Genomic DNA, 26,304 nt, shown 5'->3' on the forward strand with positions numbered 1-26,304 from the left:
AGCCCACGGAGAACCTTGGATGTTTTAGCCGAAGCATTATTTTATCACATAAACTCTCCAGCAGCAGGCTTGTAGGAAAGGTTTGGGGGGAGTATGGTGTGAAATTACTATAGAAGCTATTTTATCCCATTTGCATTTTACATGCCACTCTCCAGCTTTTCCTCTGCAGCACGTCTCTGCCCATTTTCCTCTGTGAATTCCAGCCTAACTGCGCTCTGGTTTTTTCCCCCGCAGCTTAAGTGAGAGTTTTTTCATGGTGAAAGGAGCAGCCCTCTTCTTACAACAGGGAAGCAGCCCTCAAGGCCAGCGGAGTCTTCAGCATCCCCACAAGCATGCAGGTGATGGCTCTAAATTGACGCTCTTACCCTGGGACTTATTTTCTGGGCAACAGAGGAACCCTCCATTACTGGTGGTGAGCACTTTGCTGGTTTTCAAGGCCAGGAAAGTAGTGGAGCGCAGGTTTGTAATGACAGGTGCAGGTAGAGGCTCTCGAGCAGGCCACGCACGTTTTCCAGATGACACCGGGAGCCAGCGACCCTTTGACCACGGTGTCTACGTAAGAAGGTCAGCCGCTTTCTGTTTGGATATAAAGATTTCCTACTCAGTGTATCAGTTAACTGCAGATTTTAAGTTACAGTATGACTTTTTAACAAATGCACCAGAACGCCTTATAGCCAGATGTGGTCCCCTTGAAAATAACCACCCTGGGGTCCTAGATGCCTAGTCCGTCATTTCTCTGAGCTTTTGGAAAACTCTCATTTGGGGAATTTCTTTACGAGCCTTGGGCATGTACTGGGGTGGGAAGTCTTTAATCTTTAATGGTGGGTTTGGTTTTTTGGAAGGAGACAGAAGTGATAAAGTGGGGATCAAACTGAGTATTAACTGAGGTCCAAAAGCAAGCAAATAAGAGATGCCTGCAAAGTAATAAGACTGGATTTCTTAGGTGACTTGACTCTGAACCTGAAGGCAGTTTGGAGAGAGGAATTCAGGAAACACTTGCGTACAAGTGGATCTTTGTAGCTGGTGGGGAGCCTCTGCAGGAACTTCTTGCACGGGCAGCACGTGTCGGAGTAGGAGCTGGAAAGGCCTCTGCCTTTCAGAACAGTGGCAGGTCAAAGCAGCTAGCAGTTGGGGCCAGTTTTTTTGTCACTTGGATCATCTTGTTTGTCTCACCTCAAGTCATCCAGCCTCATTTTGGAGCTGAGTGCTTAGGTTAGAATTTCCTATCTTGCATTTTATAGCAAACACCAAGGCTCAGTCAATATTTTCACATACTGATATTTATAATCAAGATTTAGGTCTGTTTTAAGCTAAGGAAACAATCTTCCTGCCCAAGCAGGCATTGTATTTCATGGAAAGAATATTTGCTTTGGAGCCAGACAGACCTGGCTTCTACAGTAGATCCCAGTTCTACAACTGTACAGAACATTCATAGTCAACTTCTAAGCCTCGGTTTCCTAATCTCTACAGTGGGCATCGAATATTGGTAACTCAGACGTCGTGGAATTTAAAATTTACGCACGTAAACAGACTTACCTTCTCTTAGGTGCTCAGCGTACATTGCTGTAATTATTGCTACAGTGACTGCTGGTACAAAACCACTATAAACAGAACCTTCGTTCTTGAATTTGCTAACTGTTCTGCCCTGTTAAGAGTGTAACCGTTGTTCGTGTCTTAACCATAACCCGTAAACAAAGCCAATGCTCAGCTTTGTTCCCTAAGTATGAAATGTCTCCTTCCTCTAATTCAAAGAATATTTTCGTACTGTGTGTGAGCCTGGGGAAAGTGACTGCAAAACCATCGTGTAAAAACCCTAAGTCCAGCTGGCTGGCACATCTCTGGCACGAGATGTACACGAGAGTAGGAAGGAAGCCTAGTGTGTTGGCTCTTCTGCCCTAGGGTCTAGGAGGGCTGGTGAACTCCAAAAGGCAGGGGGGCGCCCACTGTCCACAGATGCTTAGTAGGCGACCCCGGGGCAGGCACAGACTAGACTTCACGGCAAGTCCCCTGGACGACCCACAGTCCCCTAAGCGACCCCCATGCCGAGCCGAGTACAGTGGAGGGTTCACTCTGTCCATGTCAAGTAATGCAGCTCATGTCAGCCAGTCCAGTCAGGCTGAGACTCACTCTTTCCAGGGTTGACCTATACTTTAGGCTCACATTCTCTGCCTTTTTTTTTTGCAATTGCTTACTGAACACTTGCACGTACAGAGACCGTGTGTGGCTACCAGGCTGGGGTTGGGACTTTTCTCTGTCAGCAATTACACATCTCAGCAGACAGTCCCACTGTGTGGAAAACGTCCCTTTCACTGAGCCACTCATCAGTCAGGGGGTTGGTTTCTGCTTTCGTCTGTGTGCTGCTGTGATTCGGAGTGGATTGTGGTGGCGGGGGCGGGGGGGGGGGGTGTTGCCCAGATGGGCCCGGAACCAGCCATGGTGGTTGTGTGCCATCCCGATCATGCTGGTGACACGACAGGTGAGGGCGCTGTTGGGGACAAGATGGGAACAGGGACCGTTACCTCCAAGTCGTACCTTGTAGGATGTGGTGCCAGTGTAGGGTGTCTTCCACTGTGGCATCCTGTAAGAGAACAGACGAGGGGGCACGTTTCCAACGACCTGATTCCTCTCTGAGGCAGGAAGTACCATTTGGACATCATTTGTCAATCTCCCCTAAAATTCAAAGGACGCTTTTGCAAAAGGAACCCATCCAATGGATTGATCCCTCTGGGGTTCTAATTGTGATCTATAGGGTAATTTTTTTTTTTTAAAGCTAATTCTGTTTCTTCAGGGTGTTGCACAAATTGAAATGAATATGGATTTTCTATGAGTTACTCCCTGCACTTTCTTCTAGATCAGCATCTTTACAGATGAACCATTTCTTCAGAAAGAACCCCATGCAGACATTTTTTTTTTTTTTTTTTGAAATATACATAAGCTAGGAAAGAAGTGGCACTAGAACCACCCTCGCTACTTGCTAGTTACGAAGCTCAGGTACGGGGGCCCCTGTGTGCCTGGGACACACAGCCCTTCTTCGGTGAGGTGGATCCTGCGTAACTGTGGAGACTCACTGCCTCAGAGAACCTTTCCTCCCCTCCCTATAGCCCAGAGGCACCCCTGGGACCCTGGGGCCGCTCAGAGATGTTCAAAAGCTGACTCTGGATTACTGCCTCTTTTAAATAAGCAAGGAGGTACAAAAAAAAGAGTACATAATTTTTAGCGAGAAAAAAATGACATTGCTATTCAATCAAGTTATGTCACTGGGTACTCGGCACATACCTGCTTGCTGTGGAGGCACTGAGACATTTCCCCTCCTGGTTGTAGAAGTCATGTCTCTCTCTTATGGAAAATGTAGGAGTTCAAAGCAGGAAATGACCCCCGGTCCTTTTTATTTCAGACCAACCCTTAGCAAATCCCTGTCTTCAGCTGTGTCTATAGTTTCTGCTGTCCCTCACCCCCCTGCAAAGTCACGTTTGCCTGAATTTAATAACATTTCTCCTCTAGGCTTGTGTGTATTTTCAGATTTTGTATTTTTAAAAACCCATATTGCAATTATTTCAGAAAATAAAAGCAACTTTTAATTTTATTTATTTATGGCTGTGTTGGGTCTTCGTTTCTGTGCAAGGGCTTTCTCTAGTTGCGGCAAGCGGGGGCCACTCTTCATCGCAGTGCGCGGGCCTCTCACTATCGCGGCCTCTCTTGTTGCGGAGCACAGGCTCCAGACGCGCAGGCTCAGCAATTGTGGCTCATGGGCCTAGTTGCTCTGCGTCATGTGGGATCCTCCCAGACCAGGGCTCGAACCCGTGTCCCCTGCATTGGCAGGCAGATTCTCAACCACTGCGCCACCAGGGAAGCCCCAAAAGCAACTTTTAAAAGCGTGGCAATAAACTGTCTCACCCATCCTCATCATGCAAAACATTCAGGAATGGACTAAGGGAAGTCCAGGTCTTCTTTCAGACCCTTGGAATCAGCCTATTCTAACCTATCCTGCCTAGAAAGTGGGCGGGTGACCTTTTTTAAACTTTCTTCATTGGTCCAACAGGGGACCTGCCTCAACATCTTCAAGTAATGATCAACCTTCTGCGTTGTGAAGATAGAATCAAGCTGGTAAGAAGAGACGCGAGTGGCAAGTTTTAATTTTTAATTGTGAAATTTGGTAGGGACTTATTGACGAGCAGGGGCTTGGGGGTGTGTGGGGCTCTTACATCAGAGCAAGTTCTCCCAAACCGTTCTCAAAACCCAAAGCCCGCTCTGCTCCTCGGTACCCAGAGGTGCAGACAAAGGGGGTGTCAGGTCTCTGGGTCAGTCTGTGCTAAGCTGGAATCATCATTCGCTGGATTTTATTTGTTAACCCCTTTAACAAACTTTGGGGGTCTCCTCTGAGCCAGGTACCATCCCTCATGCTGGGGATATAAATGAGACGTAGGAGTTTTCATCTAAATTCCTAAACTCACGGGGGAAAGGTAGAAACAAAAGTCTTTGGTCTTGGATTGGTGAAGGAAGGGGGTGACCATCTGGCAAGGCAGGCCAGTAAGAGCATCTCTGCCTGTCTAGGCCGTGCGCTTGGAGAGCGCCTGGGCTGAGCGGGCCCGCTACATGGTGGTGGTGGACAGCAGCGGGCGCCAGGACACGGAGGAGAGTATCCTGCTGGGAGTCGACTTTTCCAGTAAGGAAAGGTGAGTCTGATGGACGCCGGCTCCTTTCTGTGATGGGGGCAAGAGTTGCTTCTGGAAGAAGGTTTTCAGGGTCCCACATCCACGGGGGCGGGTGATGGTAGGTGAGGGGGTGATCAGGCACTGGGAATGGTGGAGCCCCTGATTTTAGCTCTTGTGTGCCGCGTGCTGTGCTAGGTCCAGTCTCTGCTCTCAGAGAGCTCAGGGTCTGCACTGTGCTTAGAGATTTAACCCTGGGTCCTATCAGGGGTGCCCTAGAGGAGGGCACCTTAACCAGGAGGGCTTCCTGAAGGAGGTGACGGCTGTGGCGAACACCCCAGGACAAGCAAGAGCCAGCCAAGTAAAGCAGGAAGGCGCCCTCCAGGCCGACCATCCCATATAGAAGTATGTGATTGATCGGCGTTGTATCGAGCGCCTCATGCAGTATTAATATCCCGTGGATTCCCAAGTACTTGTTGATGGGTCCTGGGTCAGAGGCTTGAGGAGAGGTTTGGAATTTCCCAATAATTGGAGGCCAAGTTAGTCATACCATAGACCCTGTTATGTGTGCGAAATGAAGGTGCACGACTCTCCTTACATCTAGGATAAGTTAATGCGAGTGAGATCATTGCAGAACTTGAATTTGTTAAAACTGGATTAAAGTAGACGCCCTTTATTCATCATTCATTAATTTTCTCGTTCATTAAGCAGACCATTCATTTGCCTTCTCCTGTGTAGGAGGCAATAGGCTCAGCCCAGGAAAACGGAGAAGCAACAGTAACCACAGTTCTCGGCCTCAAAGAGCCTGTAAGCTCAGGGAGGGAGGGAACCATCGCCAGAACCTGGGGTGATGGGCCCAGTGATGGAGAAGTGTGGGGTTCGTTCCACACTCGTGACCAGGACTCCATTGCTTGTCACAAGTAAATGAACTAACAGGGAAGCCGTTTCCTTTATGGCCTCGTTCCCAGTACATAGGAGCATTCTGAGTGAGTTTCTGCAGCTCACTTAGGGACGTGAGTCCGAACTGGCTCCCGTGGCCTCGGCTGGTTGGGAAGTCTGGATCTGGAAGGATCTGTGTCAGGACGTGCTTAAGAGGTGAGCTCCGAGGAGCCCCTTGGAGACCAGAGGGCTCCGTGCTCCAGGTCGGGATGCTCCCAGGCAGGTACCCTCAGAAATGGCCGGGGCTCCATCCTTCTGGTCATGAGGCAAAGAGACGTTCAACGGTGTTACGGTTATGTTTGTTCTCCGAACGGTTGGCCGGCCTTTCTGAGGGCCTTTGGGGGCAGGACTTCCCCCACCATGTGTCATCCATCCCAGCAGTGCTCTCTGGCCCTGAGCTGAAAGCTGCCTCCCTGGAGAATGTGCCCATCGTCTCAGCCTGAGCCACCAGGGCCTCATAGGAGGCTGCCCGCCCCCCCCCCCCCCCCATCCAGGTCATCTCTGTGGCTTTGGTCAGAGAGCACAGAGCAGTTAACCTGATGCTTCATAAGCGTCTCGCCCCGTGGGGTAGGCGGTCCTATAACTCACGTTTTACAAATGAGGAGTCAGAAGCCCAAGAGGCTGGAGTGGTTACACCAAGGCTTTCCTAGTAACAGAGCTGCGACTCAGAATTGGGTTTTTATTGTAGACCTGTGGTGTAGACCCACTCATTCCTTTCCCACTCGTTGTCCTCTGCACCCCCTCGTTCACCAATCCGTTCATACCCTCACGGTGCGTGCCCTTGTTCGCACGCACTTTCAGTATGCCAGGTGTCCTGCCAGGTGTCCTGCCAGGTGTCCTGCCAGGTGTCCTGCCAGGCGCGGGGGCTACATCGGTGGGAGAGACCAGCCTCTGCTCCCTTGGAGCTCACAGTCTAGATGGACGAAGTTTAGACACACGAGCACCTGAGACCGTCTTTACACACAGGCCCACGTGCTCATTCTCACCCACTCTCTGAAGCGCCCTGCCCTTCCTCTGCCTCCTCGGCACCAGCTTCAGTTCTCAGCGTGTCCCTGCTCCCTGGGCCCCCTCACCTCTGCTGCACCCTCTGCGCTCAGGCCAGCGTCCCCTCCGCTGTCCCAGCCTGAGCCACAGCCCGAGCACAGGTGCCAACTCCAAGGCCAGTGCTGGTCTCCTGTCTTGGGGAGATGGGTCAAGGGGCTGAAGAGGGTGAGCGGGAACCACGTGGACCTTCCTGTTGTCGGGCCGGATGCAGCGTCCCCCGCGCCCAGGCATAGGGGCCGGGAACTGGACGCCTTTATCCATCTCCAGCTTGAAAACAAAGCCCTGGTCCTTACAGAAGCCTTTGGCCTACTGAGAGCATGATACATTTGTTTTTCTAAATTCCTGCCATGAGATTTTGTTTCCTTATTCAAAAAAAGAGAGAGATGGGGTGCCCCCAAAAGGACTCCCCTCAAGGAGAGGGAGTCCAGATGCAGTGTCAGGAGAGAGCATGGGAATGACGCCAGCCACGGCGGGCTCACGGGTTCTCCCTTGGAGTCACATCTACACATGATTCCTCTGGGGACCAGAGCAGCTGCCCTGCAGGGACCATCTGGGGTTATTTTGTTTCAGATTCGGGAACACTGTGGGTGCTGTGAGCACGAACACCGTCCCCCACTTGTTAGTGTTTTGCAGCCCGTAAAGGACAGGCCTGTCTCCTTCCTACACCTCCAGCCCCCGCGCAGGCCCCGCCGGCTTCTCTGTCCCTGCCGCACCGGCCCCGGGGACCGGGGCCCGCTTCCTTCCCCTAGAGGTACCCCCACCCACCCGTTTTATCCTTCAGGGCTGTGCTTCCTCTAAAAAGACCCAGTTTCCCTGACCACGTGTCCCGTCCCCACTTCCCATATATATAAACCCACAGGCCCTCCTTCACTGTAAAAATCTTACTGTCACTCACTACAGGACTAGTGGAGACTCAGAGCAATAACAGATAAGGGGGTGCGATGGAATTGGCACCGTTGTTACAGTCGTGTCCTGGTCTCTGGTCTGCGCTCTGGACTCCAGGTTGAGACCCTGAGCGGAAGCCTTCCGTGGCCTTCTGCCCACCGTGTGTAGCTCTCACCAGGCTCCTCCCCACCTCTGCACTTAACGGAGGAGGGCAGTTTAGATGCTGCCCTGGTTTCCTAAGGAGCGTTTCGTCTCCACCTGCCCCGGACCTGGGCCTGTGGCTCCCCAGTCTGTGCTCCGTGTAGCTCTCTGTGCCGTTTTCTCTCCTCATTTCCAGTCCCTGGTGTGGGTCGTCGGTGCTGAAAGAGGGTGAGTGTCCAGGTGTGCCCACACCCTCCCAGGGCACCCTCCAGCCTGGGCTTTCTACATGTCTGTCTTGGGCTCCCAGCGGCCCCCTTCTTGCCTCTCCCCAGTGCGACACAGCTGAGTAACCCCGGGAGCTCTGAGTCTCAATGTCAATTTTATTTTGCCGCTCTACAGAGGAAATATCATTAACCCATCAAGAATGGGTAGGACAAATGTAAAATAGTTAGCTAGTGGGAAGGAGCTGCATCGCACAGGGAGATCAGCTCGGTGCTTTGTGACCACCTAGAGGGGTGGGATAGGGAGGGTGGGAGGGAGACGCAAGAGGGAGGAGATATGGGGATATATGTATACATACAGCTGATTCACTTTGTTATACAGCAGAAACTAACATAACATTGTAAAGCAATTATACTCCCATAAAGATGTTAAAAAAAAAAGAATGGGTAGGACTGCAGGGTGGCACCAGAGAATTTGCCCAACACAGAAGGCTTAGCCCACTTTGACCCAAAGGGCTTGAAACTTACCTTCCCCACAGATACAGAAGCAGAGGGTGGAAAAGATCCCCCGCAGCTGCCAAAGCTCTGGAGGGAGAGCGGTTCCTTGAACCCCAGAGCTGCCTGTGCGCACGGTCGCGTGTGTGTAACCGTACTCCCTGGGGGGCTGTTAGGCGGTAGCAGAGATGTCAGCACAGGATCCCTGGAGATTGTCTGAGCTGCCCTTGGCAGTGACGGCTGTTTCTCACAAGCAGACTCTTTTTTAAATGCCTGAAGAGTTTTCATAGTGATCCGAGGAGACCCTCTGATAAAGCGCTTTCTTTTCCTCTGTGTTTCTCAGCGGCGCCAGGCTCTAAAGTGGTCAGGTATCATTTCACTGTTAGGATGGGCAAAACAAAAGCAGATTAAACTAGTTTTTATAACAGCAGCTGCACAAAAGGTACAGAAACAGAGGTCCAGAAATGAACTCCAGTCGTGGTGTTGGCACTCTCCCCTCCCCTGTCACCCCAGGACAGGAGGCTGGGGGTGGCTGCCACGACCTGCCTGTGTCCCCCGGACTGTGTGTGGCCTTGTGCCAGGCGTGTGGCAGCCATCAGCGGCCTCAGCCCTGCTGCAGTGTGGGCGTGTGGTCAGCTGGTTACTCCTGGCCCCCGAGAGCCGCAGCTGAGACCTGGCATTTAGGGAGCTGCAGCCACACCAGAATGCTGGGGTCAGAGTTCCCTGTGACTGTCTCTAAGCTGGGGTCACTGGCCATCCCAGACCCACATCTTCTGGAACTCAGTGGTGAGCAGTCCTTGCAGACAGCCTTAGAGCTTCTCCCAGATACACACCTAGGCAGCTGGACGCAGGGCAGGCGGTGGGTCCCCCATGAGCTGGACAGGCTGGGTGGAGACACAGCGAGGGAAGACCACGTGCAGGCGGGTGGGCCCTAACTCTAGGCGTCTTCTCTTCCCTCCCATGTAGTAAAAGCTGTACCATCGGGATGGTTCTCCGACTGTGGAGCGACACAAAAATCCACCTTGACGGAGACGGGTAAGGAGATCTCTCAGAAAGCTTCTTTCACTGTAGACTTTGAAACATTCATCAGTTTGGGCATCGTTGGATAATCGTTAACAACGGAGTCACACGTGTGACATGTTTACCACATCAGGAGAAATAACATTGCCCTCCCATGAGCCACACAAGGCAGGGTACATGGGACATGATATAAGGGAGGTGGGTCACGAAGTACCAACAGAAACATTTACGGGATATCTGCTGCTGTATGAAGTTCAAGAACAGCAGTGAACAGACATTCATTCATTTGCCTTGATTTGTTAAATGAACACTCGCTGTGTGCCCTCCATGGGCTGGTCCTTGCAAGTTCACAGATGAATATGATGCAGCAGGAGCTCTAAATCTTTGAGGGCTGCAGGGAAGACACACAACCAACAGGTGCAGCAGTGTTTCAGGTGCCATTTGGGGGGCTGCAGAGGAGGAATCATCCAGGTGGGCCTGGGCAGGTAGACCAGGGCCAGGGGGCCGTCCAGATTCTGGGGGGAAATACTCAGGTACTGTCACAAGTGGGAAGAAGCAGGAGAGGAAATTATCTCTACTTGAATTCCAGCAGTAAAAGTTACGTTGCCTTGTAGATAGAACTGCGAGGGAAAGATAAACGTTAGATTTATTGACGACATGGGCTTATGGTTACATTTTTCCTTTTTAAACTTTTGTCTTCCACTAATGTATTTTTTATGCAAGTATAAAAAACACAGATGGAGTGTGGGGGACAGGAGGTAGGGGGTGTGGGGGGACAGTGCAGGCAGGTGAAGCGAGATGGTGTCCAGTGCCGCTGTTGCCTCACACCCTTTGCTGGGCTTTTAGTTTTTGGCTGACTTTGTATTGCTGGGTTAAAAGCCAGTCTTACGGATTTAAGAACTTACCTTTTTTTTTTGGCTTTTGCCCTTGTCTCTGTGGCCTGTGGTCCCTCATCAGACAGCATGAGACACACTTGTCCTCAGGGTGTCCACAGTGGGCTGTTCCCCCCGCCGTCTGGCAGAGATGTGGTCGGAGGGTCTGACTTCTCACCACGCTGTCCTTTGTTTTTCATTCTCAGTGGATTCAGCGTCAGCACGGCAGGAAGGATGCACATCTTCAAGCCCGTGTCTGTCCAGGCCATGTGGTAAGTGTGGTTTTAGGGACTTTTAACTCCTTAGAAATATTTTCCTAGCTGACAGCACAAATAAAAAAACCCCATCTACTTAGAAGCACATTTAGGTATGTTTATTTTGTGTGTGTGGCAAAAAATATGTATCAATAACAAAATTTACCATTTTAAGCATTTTAAGGACACAATTCAGTGATATTAAGTACATTCAACAGTGTTGTACACCCATCACCACTATCCATTTCCAGAACTTTTTCATCATTCCAAACAGAAACTCTGTACTTATTAAACAGCAATTCCCTATTGCCCCCTCCCCCAGCCCCTGGTAACCTCTATTCTGCTCTCTCTCTGTGACTTTGCCTATTCTAGGTCCCTCATATAAGTGGAATCATACAGTATTGGCCCTTTTGTATCTGGCTTCTATCACTTAGCATAATGCTTTCAGGGTTCATCCGTGTTGTAATACTTCATTCCTTTTTAAGGCTGAACAATAAATTTATTATATGGATGTACTACTTTTATCCATTCATCTCCTGATGGACATTTGGGTTCTTTCTATCTTTTGGCGACTATGAACAGAGCTGCTGTGAACATTGTTGGACAGGGTATCTGGTTGAGTCCCTGCTTTCAGATCTTTTGGAATTTCTAGATCATGTGGTAATTTTGTGTCTAACCTTTTGAGGGACCACCCGCCTGTTTTCTGTAGCAGCTGCACCATTTTACATTCCCGCCAGCAATGCACAGGGGTTCCAGTTTCTCCACATTCTAGTCAACACTTGTTATTCTTTGCTTTTTTTTTCATAACAGCCATCCTTATGGGTATGAAGTGGTATCTCATGGTTTTGGTTTTCATTTCTCTAGTTAGCCTTGAGCATCTTTTCATGTGCTTATTGGCCATCTTGTATATCTTCTTTGAAGAAATGTCTGTGCAAGTCCTTTGGCCAGCTCTCAATTGGGTTGTTTGGTCTTTTTGTTGTTGGAGGTACCTTGTTTTTATGTTTCTACCGTCCCTGCTGACAAAATGTCATTTTAGTGTAAATTCACTGATTCCTTGTCCCTGGCACACCGAGGGTGATCAGTTTGCTCCATGAAGGCAACAGCACTCTGCTAGGCATTGAGCATCTGCGGAGGCATAAAACGGACATAATTCCTGTCCTCCTGGAGTTTAAAGTCTGTTGAGGGAGGTGGCCATAAACCCGGAGCAGAGTCCTATGTTATACTGAGGGGTGGGTGCCGGGCTGTGAGATACCTACTGCAGGGTGTAGGGGCCGGGGCAGAGTAGGGCCTCCCTGGACACCTGCACAGGGGGTGAGGTAGCTGTGGGTGAAGACTGCTTTCCACTTCCAGACCTTCTCTGAACCCGACACACATTCTAGAGCCTCGTCATCCTTGGAGGGCTGCACAGACCACTCATATATGAGATCCACACGGCTGTCTCCCTCAAATAATCTGGGAAAGACTCAGGAGAAAGCCGGTGGCCTCTGATGAGAAGAATTCTGCCCAGTGTTTCAAAATAATTACTCTTTTCTCCAGGACAGTGAGAGTGATGCAGGATCCTCCCATGGGCCACGCGCTAACATCGTTGCTTTGTTTTTATGTCTTCTGTTCCTGCAGTCAGTTCAGGGTCATTTGGGGGGAAATCATGAACTCATCGTTCTCTAGACGTCCCAGATGTTCCTTTGTGGCCCTGGATAATTTGTTATCTCTTTCTCTACGAGCGAGTAAAAAAACAGGCCCGTGGGTTTTTCCAAAACTTCAGAACTATAATAAAATTTCGTAAATGTTCAGCTCAAGTTTCTTCCCTCCCCCAGTCTAGAGCTAGGACAGATGTGGACCACTGGGGAAAGTGAAGTGGGTTGCAGTGGTTTTTACGCCGTTGTTGAGCCATTAGTTCTCTGATAACTTCTCCATCCAAGGCCTCGCTCGTCCACCCTTCACTGATACCTGATTCACCCCATTCACTGAGGAATAGCCCATATTTTTGTAAAAAGAAGTAAGAAAAGGATAAGTAAATTGGCTGTTACCAATGTATACGTTTTCAGTACTGTTTCTCCTGCCCGACTCTGCCTCCCAAAACTTCTTCTGCAGTTAGTTCTTGTGAGTTTCTCATTTCCTTACGAAATCTAAGCATCTACGCTATTATAACATTGATGGGAGGGAGCTAGAAATGAAGTGACTGGGAATGCAGTCACATATCTCTGCTGCATGTTGAGGATGCTTTCCTTCCAACTGCTCGGCTGCATTGCGGCTCCCACATTCAAGGTAACCACAACCTCAGAAGTGAATCTCGGTTCCTGGGAGTTCATTAGCGGATGTAAAGTGACCTGGGAGCCTGCCCAATCGGGAGCGTTAGAAAGTTTTGTTGCTTCCTCGTTGGGGATGGTGACGGGTGCCGCCTCTGCTCTCGGGGTCGGTGCCTGTGTCCCGGAGGCCCGCAGTGGTACCTGGCGGCCACGTGTCCCCCTCGTAATCTCAGAGGTAAGAGCGACTGCAGCCCAGCTCCCCTCGTGCCTCCCGGGCCTGACCCTCTTCCCCTCCTCACCCCAGGTCTGCCCTGCAGGTCCTCCACAAGGCCTGCGAGGTGGCACGCAGGCACAACTACTTCCCCGGGGGCGTGGCGCTGCTCTGGGCCTCCTACTACGAGAGCTGCGTTGGCTCCGAGCAGAGCTGCATCAACGAGTGGAACGCCATGCAGGACCTGGAGTCCACGAGGCCCGACTCCCCCGCCCTGTTCGCGGACAAGTGAGTGCGAGTGCGGCGCCCCTGCCGCGGTCCCCAGCCCCGAGCCTGCCCCCGACCCCGAGCCTGCCCAGCGTCACAGCCCCATTGTCTCCCAGAACCAGCACCCCACGCAGGGGTTCCTGACCTGCAGCCCGTGGGTGTCTTTGGCTGGGGAAGGGTCTGACCACCGCCCCCCCCCCCCCCCCCACCTTTTAAAATGATAGACAAATTCGGGTGTGAATGCATTTCTGGGGAGCAGCTCCATAACGTTCATCAGCTTCCCTGTACCGGTGCTCTGGTCCCTCCTCCTCAGGTCCAAAGTCTTGATTTCCAAAGCCTCTTCCTCTGCTTATAAGAGTGTGATGAATGTGACATCCGGTTCCTTGGGTCCCAAAACACAACTGCACAGAGGCAGGCCGAGGGCGGCCGGCTCTGACGCAGCAGCGCTGCCCCACGTGGCCTGAGGCCGCACTCCATTAACTCTAGTTCCAGAAGGAGGGAGCCACTCTCCCCTTCTCTCCTGGTTAGGACCCTCCTCCCCAGAGCATCTTGTTCCTTGGGGACACCACACGCAGGAGGGCTGTGGACGGAGGGGAGGCCCCCCGAATGAGGGGAGGACCGGGAGCCACGTTGTAGGAGGCCTCAAAGAAATGACGAGAGCATTGGATAGGATACATGCCTTTGAACATATGAAGGGGCGTGACGTACAAGAAGGATTGTCGTGGTCCGTGTGGCCCCAGGGTTAGAACCAGGCTGATGCGTAGAAGTTGCCGGTAAACACATAGATTTTGGTTCTGTATAAGCGTGTAAGGAGGTAACGGGAGCCGGATGCAGCTGGGGCCATGGGCTGCCTGAAGACACAGTGATGTCCTCAGCAGAGTCTAGGGGGTCTGGGCCGTGGGGATGTCTCATGGCGGTTCCAGCGTCCGGCCCTGAGAGGCTGAGGCTCTCCAGACCCGCAGGACGAGTCCGCTTCCCAACCATTGTTTGCCCCCTTGGTCTGCCGTCCCCTCTGGTGGCCCCTGGGCGACTTCCCTGTCCCTCTCCCCTTCTCACGGAGAACGTGCCCAAGCCGTGTTCCGTGTAGCCCGGGAGCAGCTGGGGTTTCTGTGAACGCCGACCGCAGGCTTCCCGTGGCTTCATGTGGCTTCCCATGGCTCTGCGCTTTCCTGAATGTGATTTCTCTCCAGGCCAACCGAAGGGGAGAGGACTGAGCGTCTCATCAAAGCCAAACTCCGGAGCATCATGATGAGTCAGGACCTGGAGAACGTGACGTCCAAGGAAGTAAGAGCGCTTCTCTGCTGGGTGGGCCGGAGGTCATGGGCATCCCTGTGTCCTGTTGCCCTAGCGCAGCCTAAGTCGGGTAGATCTAAGAGGTTGAAGTTGCCATTTTAAAAAGCCATATACAATCTGTTTATTAATTAGTGCATGTAAAAAAATCCTATTGTGATACCTTCCAAAGCAAGATGAAACTGCCTTTTAATGTTTTTCTCGATTACTTTTTTCTTTTTTCTGTTGCTCTTTGTCCAAGGAATGCAATGAATTGTAGTAACAGCTTAAACTAAGTAGATCCAAGAGGTTGAAATTGCCATTTAAAAAACTCATGTACAATCTTTTTATGAATTAATACATAATAAACCCTATTGTGATACCTTCCAAAGCAAGATGAAATTGATTTTACGTTTTCACAGTGATAGATTTGATAACTGGAAAAGCATAAGTTTTTTCAACTCAGTAGAAAAGATCCCAAGGGAATCAAATTCCTTCTTTCAGATAATAAACGTCCCCTAGTCAGATTCACATTGAGGCCGAGTAGCCTGCATTCCCACCACCCACGCATGTGTGCAGCGTGTCTAACTGCATATGTGCTTACTCTGAAAAAAGCCCAAAAAACACTTTTTTGAAAACAGTCGTAGTTCATGTTGTGACTTTATTACTTCTTTGGAGAAACTGTTTTGTTGTTTGTTTGTTTTTTTAAACAAACCCCCTTTCTTAATATTTTCCACCCCGCAGATCCGTAATGAATTAGAGAAACAGATGAACTGTAACTTGAAAGAATTCAAGGAGTTCATCGACAACGAGATGCTCCTGATCTTGGGACAGATGGACAAGCCCTCCCTCATCTTCGACCATCTTTATCTCGTAAGAGGCACAGCGCACGGCAGGGTCTGGTTTGGGAAACGTAAATCAGACCTTGATTTGTTTGGAGTTTGCAGCAAGTCATAGAGGGGGAGAAACTTGAGTTCCTGGAGCCTCCGTCCCGACTTTTACGGGAACTCTTGACCCCTTTCTCTGGCCTGCAGCCTACGGGTTTGCTCGAGAGCCAAATGTTTGCGCCGCAGCTCCCAGCTGAGCTGCGGGGAGTTGTTTGAAAGCTCTCTGGCATAGTCAGCTGGCAACCGTTTTCAGATGCACACCACCCTCCGCCTTCATCGGTCACTAACAGAAACCCCCTCCAGATGGTCTGCAAACTAAAAAAACCCCAGTTCCTGAAGGGAACACCCACGCCTAACCCCAGAATTATGCCTCCTCGTCCCGAGACATGAGAAACAGCAGAGGAGACAGACCAAACGCCTGAAAGCGCAGCGTCCCTCCCACACCCCCCCCCCCCCTGCTTGTCCCCAAGCTGCCCCCTGCCCTGCTCCCAGAGCCCGTGGAGGCAGCAGGCCCTGCTGACACGGCTGGCTGGCGGGGCCTGCACATCACTCTCTTCACTCCGTCCCTCACTCAGATTTTCTTAAAGCTGTAAGTCTCCACAGAAGGCAGCTGGCAAGTTTTCAAAGTCAGGGGGTTATAGAGGAAGGCACGCTACTAGTTAGTGAGGCAGCACGGTGCGATGGAAACCGGACCCACCCGGCAGGTTCCCACTCCCCAGCCTGACCAGCCAGGTGCCCGGGGGCAAGTCTCTTGGCCTCTCCTTTCCTTCATCCTGTACCTCAGGGGATGAGTATGAGGATTAAGTTAGTACATATTTAAAGCACTGAGTGCAGTTTCCGTAGGCACTCAAAAATGGTACCCATCGTTAGAGCAGAAATCACATCCTTGGGAAAGTTGAGGACGGGTGTTTGCTGCCAAAGGCATGAATGACTGTGTTTTCTGCCTGTAGGAAGTAATCAGTAGTTCCCCAAATGTGTATGTCTTGATACATATTTAATGTATTAAATACATATTTAACGTATTTATATATATATTGATCTATATACATAGATCTATAAATGTTTAATGTATATATATTTAAATGTGTCTAGGTGCGTGGATTTGAAGCCTGAATCTTGAAAGCAGCCCCGGCTCTAATCCTCTCTGGGAAGTTGATTCTTTTCCCTGGTGGACACAGAACCGAAGGCACCTCGGTCCGTCTCTCCACTAGGTGGTGATCACGGCAAGAGGATGCTCACAGGCTTAGCAGAGCTTTTGTTATTTTTTCAGTGTGGTTTGGTGCTTTATGTCACTTTTTCCATGAGAGATACTAAAGGAATTTTTATGTTTGAGCCTCTCCCTCCAATATGAAACTCCAGCTAGTGCCCACGTGCTGCCAGCTCCACTGGGGCCCCTGCAGCCCCTGCACCTGGAGCAATCCACCCTCTCGGGAAAGGAAGTTTATAGGGAGACCAAGAGGGTGATTTTGCTCTTTGTGACTCTGTGTCGATTGCATTTCCTAAGAGCAAAGTGATGTTTTTTTCTTTGTTTTTTCCCTTCCGTATTCTTTGCCCGCTCAGAAATGGAGAGTTCTGTGTTTTTTTAATACCATTTTTAAAGTATGAAGTTAAAACGTGTTACAGAAAGTTAGGAAATGTAAGTTGAAGGAAGAAAATTTAAAAGCATTCTCAATTTCACAAATCCAGAGGCAGTCACTGTTAACACTTTGGTATGTTTGTTTTTCTATCTTCTGGGTTTTTTTTTTTTTTTTTTTTTTAATGCATTTATAGCTTCTTAAAAAAGAAAGAGAAAGAAAAGGAAAGAACTGTACTGTTTGATTCTATAGTTTTGTATCCTGCTTTAAAAATTTTTTTTTCATTATGTGGTATTTCCCTGTGTCATTAAATATCCTCCAAAAGTATGATTTATTTTAACGGCTCCATCATATGATTTCTTCTTGTCGGACCTTTGGGTGGTTTCTGCTGTTTTGTTATTATAAATAACTGTAAATATCCTTGTACATATATCTCTGTGAATTCTGGGTGTTTCCTCAGGGTAGCTTTTTGTAAGTGGAATTTCTAGGTCAGAGGGTGGGAACTTTTTTAATATTGCCAAATACTTCCCAGAAAAGGTAAACCAATTCCTGCTCTAGTTAGTGGTATGTGAAAGCGCCCTCTCCCGCGTGGGAGGTCGGAGGTCACTGCCTCTGGTGACAGGACCCTGCTGGAGTCTTAGGAAAGGGAGTGATGAGAGGGGACAGGGTTTCCTCGACCAGCCCCTTTCCCCGACAATGCCACGAACTCCTGGGGAACCTGCTCTGATATCGGCCTCTTTCTATCAGCTTTCTTATCGGCCTCTGAGGCCAGGGGCCCATGAGATACCCATCACCGTCAGGGCTAGCGCACACCGTGCATCCCGTAAGCAGCTCTGAGGCTGACGTGTGACACTCACGGGGGTTTGTGTGATCTGTCCCCCAGGGCTCTGAATGGAATGCATCCAATCTGGAGGAACTGCAGGGCTCAGGGTGAGTCTGCTCCCCTTGTCTTCCCTCATCCTTCCAGGCAGCTTAGAAACCCTCAGCTCAGCCGTCCATTCGAAGCTGAGCCCTGGCGCTGCCTGCCTGCCTGCAATTGCCCACCCCAATCTCCAAAGCAGCTGCCGGCCTGATTTGCATAGCTAAACAGATGTGCTTCAAAATGCCACCTCCTGAATAATTCATGGGTTTTAGATTTTACTGGGGTTTAGAAATGTGTGTGTCAGGGAGATTGATTCTAAATCACCCTCAAATGGTATAGGACAGCCTGGATGCTGGCGCGGCCACGAGCCTCCCCCCTCCCCCCCGCCCTGCAGAGATGCTGAGAGCGCCAGTGTGGGCACACCGGGGGGCCACGCAGCAGCCCTGCTCCCCGGACCACTCCTGGTTCTCTCTGTGGTTGTACTTTTGAGCCTGGTGGGAATCTTGCAGCTAAATGCTCGGCGTTGGCCAGAAACACATGCCTGTCTCAATCTGAGAAATACTCGGCAGCAGGGATAAAAAATGCTTAAACCTAGACCTTCAAGAACAGATGTCTGGACATTTTTTAAAAAAACAACACAGCCACAAAATCACCATCCTGTGGGTCTGACATGATGGCATTCTTGAATTACTGCATTTAAAAGTCAAGACTAAACAAATCTTAAAAGATATCTTTAGAACTACTGGTTAAGATGTGTTCTTTCAAGAGAAAGTGATCTTAAAGTGTAGGGTGATGCTGTCTATTCTTTATCTTGCTGGGAATAAATAAATGATTTGAAAGGTTTTTCTTTTTTTTCCAAAGCATTTATAAGTATGCGCTTATGAAACCTATTTGAGGTGTTTTCAAACTCCTGAGATTACATTGGTCTTCCAGGAATGTAAGTATTAAAGTTAGAGAACTACAGAACCTGAGTTAGCTGGGTTAGCAGACCCTCCCAACTATTTATTTATTTACAGCCTGCCTTGTTTCAAAAAGGAGTTAAGGCAGTTCCCAAGGACATAAAAAAATGGATGGATATATTCAGCTTTTTAACTACTTAAAAGTGGAGATGTTGGTTTGTTTTTTTTTTTTAAAGCCTCTGTATACTCATAATAGTTACAAATTTTCAAACTTCAGAGGAGTTAAAAAATGTATTTAGGTAATATGTGTGGTTACTTTCCAGAATTAACGTTGCTTAGCAATGCTTTGGACGGAGCTTTCTTTTTATAAGTTTTTTAGGCAGAAATTTGTTTTTTATCATAAATATAACGTATTCTCATCATGTAGAGGGTATTTAGAAGATACCAAAAAAAAAAACCCAAAAACCACCACTATGAAGTCCTGCCATAAAAACACAGACCCTTTATAAATGTGTATTTAATTTTTTCTCTGCTCAGTTTGTTGTTACTTTGGTTTTTGTTGATCCACATTCTGATTCTCCAATTTGTTCTTTTTTTTTTTTTTCTCATTGCAGTGTTGACTACATTTTAAACGTCACTAGAGAAATAGATAATTTTTTCCCTGGATTATTTGCGTATCATAACATCCGAGTCTATGATGAAGAGACCACAGACCTCCTCGCCCACTGGAACGAGGCGTACCATTTTATAAACAAAGCAAAGTAAGTGGGTGGAGAAGCCAGAGAAGCCAGGCTGGGGAAGAAGCCGACCGGCAGCTGCGGGGTGGGCAGACATTAATGGTGACCCCAGACACAGCTGCCTCCTGGCTTGAGGGGCCTGTGATGTCTGATGGGCCTCTGGTTTTAGAGTGCTGGACCCCAAGCATCGAAAGGGCCGAGTCATTGATCTTCTCCAGGGGTCCCCAAATGAGCTCGTTCTCTTTCACCTGCCGTGACATTTGACCCCTGTTTCGTCATTAGCACTGGCTGCAGGCAAGGCCCCTGTACCAAGCGGACGCTCTTGGGAGCTCTGCCCATGGGGAGTCACAGAGCCAGAGGAGAGAGGAGGGCGGGCGGATCGTACGTGACTCAGAGCACCTTTGGGGCTGCTTCCCTGGAGAAATCGACTCAGAAATCTACTCGGGCAGATGCCCTGAGCTGTGGCCCACCTCCACCTGAGTTAGTGTGACTCCTGTTCACGTAGAACGGGACGGACCATCAGAGGTCCCCGCTGCCCCAAGCCTGTCACTGCTGTCACGTGTCTTTTGTCCTCACCTTATTCTCCTGTGGAACAACTCTGTCTCACTGAAGTCAGGACCAGAGACAACTCTTTGAGATGCTATCAAGAGACACCTCCTCTTCTGCTTTGCACCCAGGTCAAAGCTCCATGATGTAGGACCAAATCTTAGTTCCCCTGGGTTCCCGGGGGATAGGCTTTGGCAGTCCAAAAAAAACCACTGAGGTTTGAGGATGAACTTTAAGCCTGGGGTATAAGAAATGAGCCTGCTCCCACCGAGCAGGTGTGCTGCTTCTAATGTAAACAGGCCGGCCTGCCTCCTGTACAAATAAACTTTCACAGGTGCAGCCTTCCCCAGCCTGGTGCCACTCACCTTTGTGAGCAGGCGACAGCTAGAGCAACAGTGTTCCTGGCCTTGCCGTGTCTGTTAAATCAGCCTCGCCTGGGCTGGTACCGTCTCCCTACAAAAAGCCTATCGGCCCATCTGTTTCCTTGGCTTCTTTCTCTGGTGGCCAAGTCAAGTGCTACGGACTCACGCTGGCTCCTTGACCCTCCTGTCTGCCGAGGCACTCTCTCTGCCAGGGGCCCGGTGGCTTTCAGTTTGCTGACCCTGTTTCTCTACAGTAACCTGCTCCCTGTCTCCATCTGCTCTAGCAGCTGAGTGAGTAGCTTGTGCAAATACCCCTTTCACTGCCCGGTTGCTTCCTGCCCAAGGGGCTCTGGTCTCCCGGCCGATCCCAGCCACCTGGGAAGGCGCCCGATTGGGGAGCTTTCTCCCTGCGACACTTGGCCAGGGCAGGACAGATTGATCTCGATTTCCCGTTGAATGCTAATTGATTTTGCAGTGAAGTTATTTCCTACTGAGGGTGTGTGGACGTCTGCTGCCTGAACATCAGGACCTCGGAGGGTTTGGGCAATGAGATAACTTCAGGGTTTAAAAGAAAGATCCATCGTGCCAAACCTGAGAGAATGCAGTTGTATCAACTTTTGCCCTCTCCCCCCACCCCCGTGGCTGCAGGAGGAACCACTCCAAGTGCCTGGTACATTGCAAAATGGGCGTCAGTCGCTCTGCTTCCACGGTCATAGCCTACGCGATGAAGGAATTTGGCTGGCCCCTGGAGAAAGCCTACAACTACGTGAAGCAAAAACGCAGCATCACACGCCCCAACGCGGGCTTTATGAGGCAGCTGTCTGAGTATGAAGGCATCTTGGACGCCAGGTGGGTGCCTGTCTGCAGAGAAGAATTGGCAGAGCCGAGCTCCAGAAGCCCTGCCGCCCAGCCGGCCGGGGCTGCCGGCCACATCCCAGCCGTGCTCCCGTTTGGCCCAGCGATGGCTTCCACAGCCAAAATCCTGCCTCTTGGGGTGGGGGGGAGCCGGTTTGAGAAAAACAATGATTGTTTGGGGTTTGATTAGTGGTTTCCAGGAGGGATCTGTGCTTATTGTGTTGGCACGCACATAAAGCTGTTTTGCAGCTGGAGGGAGCAGGGCACGGCTTCTAATCCAAGGCAGGACTCCGTGTGAGTCTCGGCCCGGGGCTGCCCCGTTTCCTGAGCACCTGCTCTGTGCCAAGCCCGTGCCAGGCTTCACCGCAGGGCAGCTCCAGGGACTGCAGAGGCAGACCCGGGCCCACTGCTGACGAGCTGGTAGCTCAGGGCAAGCTCATCAATCTCCCTCCGGCCTCAGTCTCCTTTTCTGAGTTAAGAACTAATCCCCCTGATAGGATCGTTGTAAAATTTCCACGAGCACCGTGCAGCTGCTTCGCTAGACCCGGCTCACGGTCAGTGATGACATAGCTGCTTTGTAATTCTCTACCCACCACCTCCACCCACCCACTCCACCATGAAAAAGGTCTGCAGAGGACAGGGGATCCCCCATTCATGGGGAGTAAGGAACTGACGCTGGAGGTTAAGGTGTCCCATGTCACACAGCCAGTGGGCGGCCCAGGAATCGGGGGGCATGCCCGGGTCTGTCAGCCTCTGGGGCTCCCGTGCAAGGTGATCCTGCCCCCATGGAAGGGTCCCCCAGTGACCCCAGGTGGATCGCTGCTGGACTTAGGGTCTCACTCTCCCCCTGTTCCTTTTCTGTTCAGTCTGCCCAAGGCCTCCCTGGGTTGTTTCTGCCCGGTGTTGTGAGGAGGCCACAGGCTAAGTCTTGGCCACGTTTGGGGAAGCAACTGGCGGGTCTGGAGAACAGCTCCGGACATCTCTGGACTCCTTCACTGTCAACCAGAGAGCGGCTGGACAGATGCTCAGGCAGGGCCGAGGGGGACGCGGAGGAGGAGGAAGGGGCACATCCTGTTCTCGCCTCCCGTAGCCCTTCAGTCATTTGCTGCCATCAGGGGTTTGCCGGCCAACCAGGGGTTGCCAGGCTAGGTTCACAGCACCACAGCACTGACCTTGAATTATAGCCCCATCTGAGGGCCCTCTTGGCCTTGCCCGGAACGTGCACACAGAGCAGACGGCCGTGAATGACCTTGATGCTCCCTCGCATTGAAGAACAACAGCAAATCCTTAGTTTGCATGTCCTTTTTTTTTTTAAACTTTTGGGTTTTATTTATTTATTTATTTCTGGCTGTGTTGGGTCTTCGTTTCTGTGCGAGGGCTTTCTCTAGTTGCGGCAAGCGGGGGCCACTCTTCATCGTGGTGCGCGGGCCTCTCATTATCGCGGCCTCTCTTGTTGCGGGGCACAGGCTCCAGACGCGCAGGCTCAGTAATTCTGGCTCACGGGCTTAGTTGCTCCGCGGCGTGTGGGATTATCCCAGACCAGGGCTCGAACCCGTGTCCCCTGCCTTGGCAGGCAGACTCTCAACCACTGCGCCACCAGGGAAGCCCTGCATGTCCTTTTATGTTTACTTCTTTCTCCTCTTAACCGTCACAACCCTGGGATGTTGGTGATCCTCTGAGGTTAATGGAGGTGACTCATTTACCTGATTTCACTCTGAGCCTCTTTCTTCTTTTTTTTTTTAACCCTTACGTTTAAAAAATGTGTTATAAAAGTAATAACACAGCATTAGAAGACTTATTTTAAAAACTGACCTGTAATCTCTCTGACCTACATAAATATTTCCAATTTTCTGGCATCTCCCCAGCTTTATTCAGGTGCATTATGTGTTTACCTGCTCACGTTAGTGTGTATAAGTCTTTATCAACTCTCTACTTTGATCCGCGTTATTTCCCTACGACATAAGTAGGAGAGGATTGGGTTTCTTATTTGACAGATGGGGAAACAGAGACGGAACATCCGTGGCGTGACCAGGTTCACCAGGAGAGCTGGGACACTAGGACCATGATAGGATTTCAGGTCCAGACCCCCTTCCCATGTCTGCGACATCCTCATCACATGACAGAGTTGTTTACGTGATCCCACATGGATCATACACGTGGGATGCCATACGTACGGGAGCCATGATGACTTAGGGTCCTAAGGCTATTCCCGTCATTCTCAAATTTCTTGGGGATAAATGAACCGAGAGAGACTTTACCCAGGTGAGCCCCTGGTGTCCACCCGAGCCTTGGACTGCCCCTTGCTGGCTCCCCACACCCTTCCTCCCAGGACCCTTGGGCACTGGGGTCTGCTGACCTTCCTCTGCCTTCCTTCCCCCAGCAAACAACGGCACAACAAGCTGTGGCGCCAGCAGCCTGTGGATGACCCGGCAGGGCCTGGGGACTTCCTGCCGGAGACCCTGGACGGCACCCCGGAAGCCCAGCCGCCCTGCCTGGACGCCGCCGCCCAGCCTGCGTTCCCGGGCAGTGGGGCCCCAGGGGGACCCGCTCTCCCCTGCTGTCTCCGGCGACTCTCGGACCCCCTGTTGCACTGCCCCAGAGACGAGACGGGCGGCTGGGTCCACTTGGAGGATGTGGAGAGGGATGCTCTGCTGGAGGAAGCCGCTCAGCCGGCAGAGCCATCCGAGCCGGCCGCACACCCCCCAGAAGGTCCTGGACTCTGTGAGAAGGAAGTGAGGAAGAAACTAGAGTTTGGGAGCCCCCAAGCCCGGGGTGGCTCGTCGCCGCAGGTGGAGGAGATGGAAAGGGAGGAGGCCCCGGGAGCAGGGAAGTGGGGGCAGCCCGTAACCCAGCTCGATAACCTGCTCAACTGGGAAAACCTAAATAACAACAACAGCAAGAGGAGCTGCCCGGACGACTTCGAGGTAGGCCTGGGGCCGCGAGGGGGTGTCGGCACGCACGCCATTTCTGCCCCGGGGGCAGCCCCTCCAACAGCTGCCTCTGCCAGCTCAGTGGGTGGCTTTCCGCGTGGTTCTGCAGGCTGATGGGGATGGTAGACGACGGAGGACCCGGGACCCCTGGGGACTGGTGATCATCCCCCATGCCCTCTTCACCCTGGTGCCTCATTCACGTCTGAGGCAGAGTTTCAAAGTCTTTTTCCTTTTTTCTTATGTAAAACATAAAACATATAACTTACGGGAATTTCCTGGCGGTCCAGTGGTTAGGACTTCGCGCTTCCACTGCAGGGGGCCCAGGTTCAATCCCTGGTCAGGGAATTAAGATCCCGCATGCCACAAGGCATGGCCAAAAAAAAAAAAAAACCCACAAAACATATAACTTATCACCCAGCTTCAGCCTTTAGCAGTGTATGGCTTTTCTTCCTTTCATATCACCCCCATCCACTTTCCCATACCCTGGATTATCCTGAAACAAATCAAATCCCAGATCTGCCGTTTCCATCCCAAATGCTTCCGTTCATAACCTAACCATAACACCGTTTCCACCTTGAAAAAGCCGACATCATCAAGTATCTAGTCTTGCAACTCAGACTCTAATGCTTAATTAACTCCAGCAGTCCCTCGTAGCTCTCATACTTGGTGGGTTATTTGCAACAGAGCTCTTGCCTCAACTTGGCACTTGCTCAGAATATCAAGAAATCCTCCAGCCTGTTTCCTCCTCCAAGTGGCCCACGCGTGGAGGCTGGTTTTGTGGAGGGACGTCCTCTGTTGCCTGGTCTTGGGTTCTGCCCTCGCTCTGCTGCTGGCTCGCCCTGGCCCGGGGGCAGGAGGCTTCATTTCCCGTGGCCTGACCACCCACCTCCCGGGCCGGCCGTGATTCTCTAGTGAGAGCACTGGGGAGGCAGACAGAGGCACCCCCTTGTACAGAGAGTTTGCCATCGTCACGTTATAATGCAAACAAAACCGGGAAGTTAAATCTCCCGTACTCCAAATCAGGAACCAGATTCCAAACTGAACAGTAATTACTCTCAAATTTCCCTCACCGCTCACCTTCCCTTTAAAGAGCAAATGCCCATAAAGATAGATGATATAAAACCTCTCTGTCCGGGACAGTGGTGCCTCGGTTGGTCCGAAATGACGTAGCTGTGAGTCATAGAATGGGGGCCAGGAGAGAAGCTTGGATAAGAAGATAAACAAAGGACCCAGCCTTCCTTTTCTGGCCAGAGTGTGGATGGGTGATATTATCTAGGGAATAGGACCTAGAGACAAGCATCCATTCACTTGTTCAAGTTGTGTTTATTAACTCCGGGGCCAGGTTGGTGAGGGGGTACAGCTGTAAGGTAGTTCAACACACGTGGTCCTACAGGGAGATGGGAGGTAAACATGTAAGGATGTAACAAAGAAAACATACAGGTGGTGCTCGGTGTGGTGACATAGGTAAGGTGGGAGGGGAGGGGATGAGACGGAGCTGGCCGCCCAGAGAGCCAGGAGGAGAATCTTCTGGCCCCCAGGCCCCTGAGGGTGGAAAGCTTGGCCTGGTTGAGGGGCAGTGGCTGAGGCGCGGTTGGACAGGTGGCCGGGCACGCGGGGCCTCGGGGCGTGATGGCAGGGCCCCGCGCGTTTCCTCCCAGGTGCTGGGAAGCACGGGAGGGCGTTAGGTGGTTGTTGACAAGACCCCTCTGGCAGTGGGCTGCAGGCAGACTGATGGGGTGAGACGGAAGCCAAGCATCTGAGATGGGGGTGGCTCAGAGGATGGGACGGGGACCGAAATGCACAGCTTAGCAGGCGTCCAGAGACAGGGCCCTTGGAGGGCAGGGACTGTCTTGCTCGTAGCCCCTGCGCCCAATGCGAGGCCTGGCACAGGACAGGTGCCCTCCCTAAGTAGGAGCTGGATGAATGAATTCCCTCCTCCCTTGTCTCCCCATGAGCTCTGAAAGGTGCTCACAAATCTCCCACCGTGGTAGATTTCACCATGGTTTAGAACGTTAGATTCTAAAGGTTTTAGAAGAAACAAACATATAGACAATTTGGTCAAAGCTTCAGGAAAATGTCCGTGTTCGGGCCTCACCACGGGGGTGACCAAGCCCCACTGGTCGACCTGGAAACCAGCCC

The 26,304-nt window shown here is 51.0% G+C and overlaps 1 protein-coding gene across 3 annotated transcripts in view; it reads left to right on the forward strand.

The window, feature by feature from the left end:
- SSH1 (slingshot protein phosphatase 1) overlaps positions 1–26,304 on the forward strand; it is a 59,952-nt gene that overhangs the window by 26,396 nt on the left and 7,252 nt on the right. For all 3 annotated transcript variants that reach the window (XM_059894257.1, XM_059894258.1, XM_059894259.1), the window contains 12 exons: positions 235–338; positions 4,040–4,104; positions 4,552–4,673; positions 9,341–9,409; positions 10,473–10,538; positions 13,071–13,265; positions 14,435–14,528; positions 15,258–15,386; positions 17,858–17,904; positions 19,350–19,496; positions 21,029–21,229; positions 23,616–24,159. In XM_059894257.1, the coding sequence (XP_059750240.1) occupies positions 235–338; positions 4,040–4,104; positions 4,552–4,673; positions 9,341–9,409; positions 10,473–10,538; positions 13,071–13,265; positions 14,435–14,528; positions 15,258–15,386; positions 17,858–17,904; positions 19,350–19,496; positions 21,029–21,229; positions 23,616–24,159 (1,783 nt within the window). The remainder of the gene's footprint in view (positions 1–234; positions 339–4,039; positions 4,105–4,551; positions 4,674–9,340; positions 9,410–10,472; positions 10,539–13,070; positions 13,266–14,434; positions 14,529–15,257; positions 15,387–17,857; positions 17,905–19,349; positions 19,497–21,028; positions 21,230–23,615; positions 24,160–26,304) is intronic.

Source organism: Balaenoptera ricei, chromosome 14, assembly GCF_028023285.1.
Source record: "Balaenoptera ricei isolate mBalRic1 chromosome 14, mBalRic1.hap2, whole genome shotgun sequence".
Taxonomy (NCBI): Eukaryota; Metazoa; Chordata; class Mammalia; order Artiodactyla; family Balaenopteridae; genus Balaenoptera; species Balaenoptera ricei.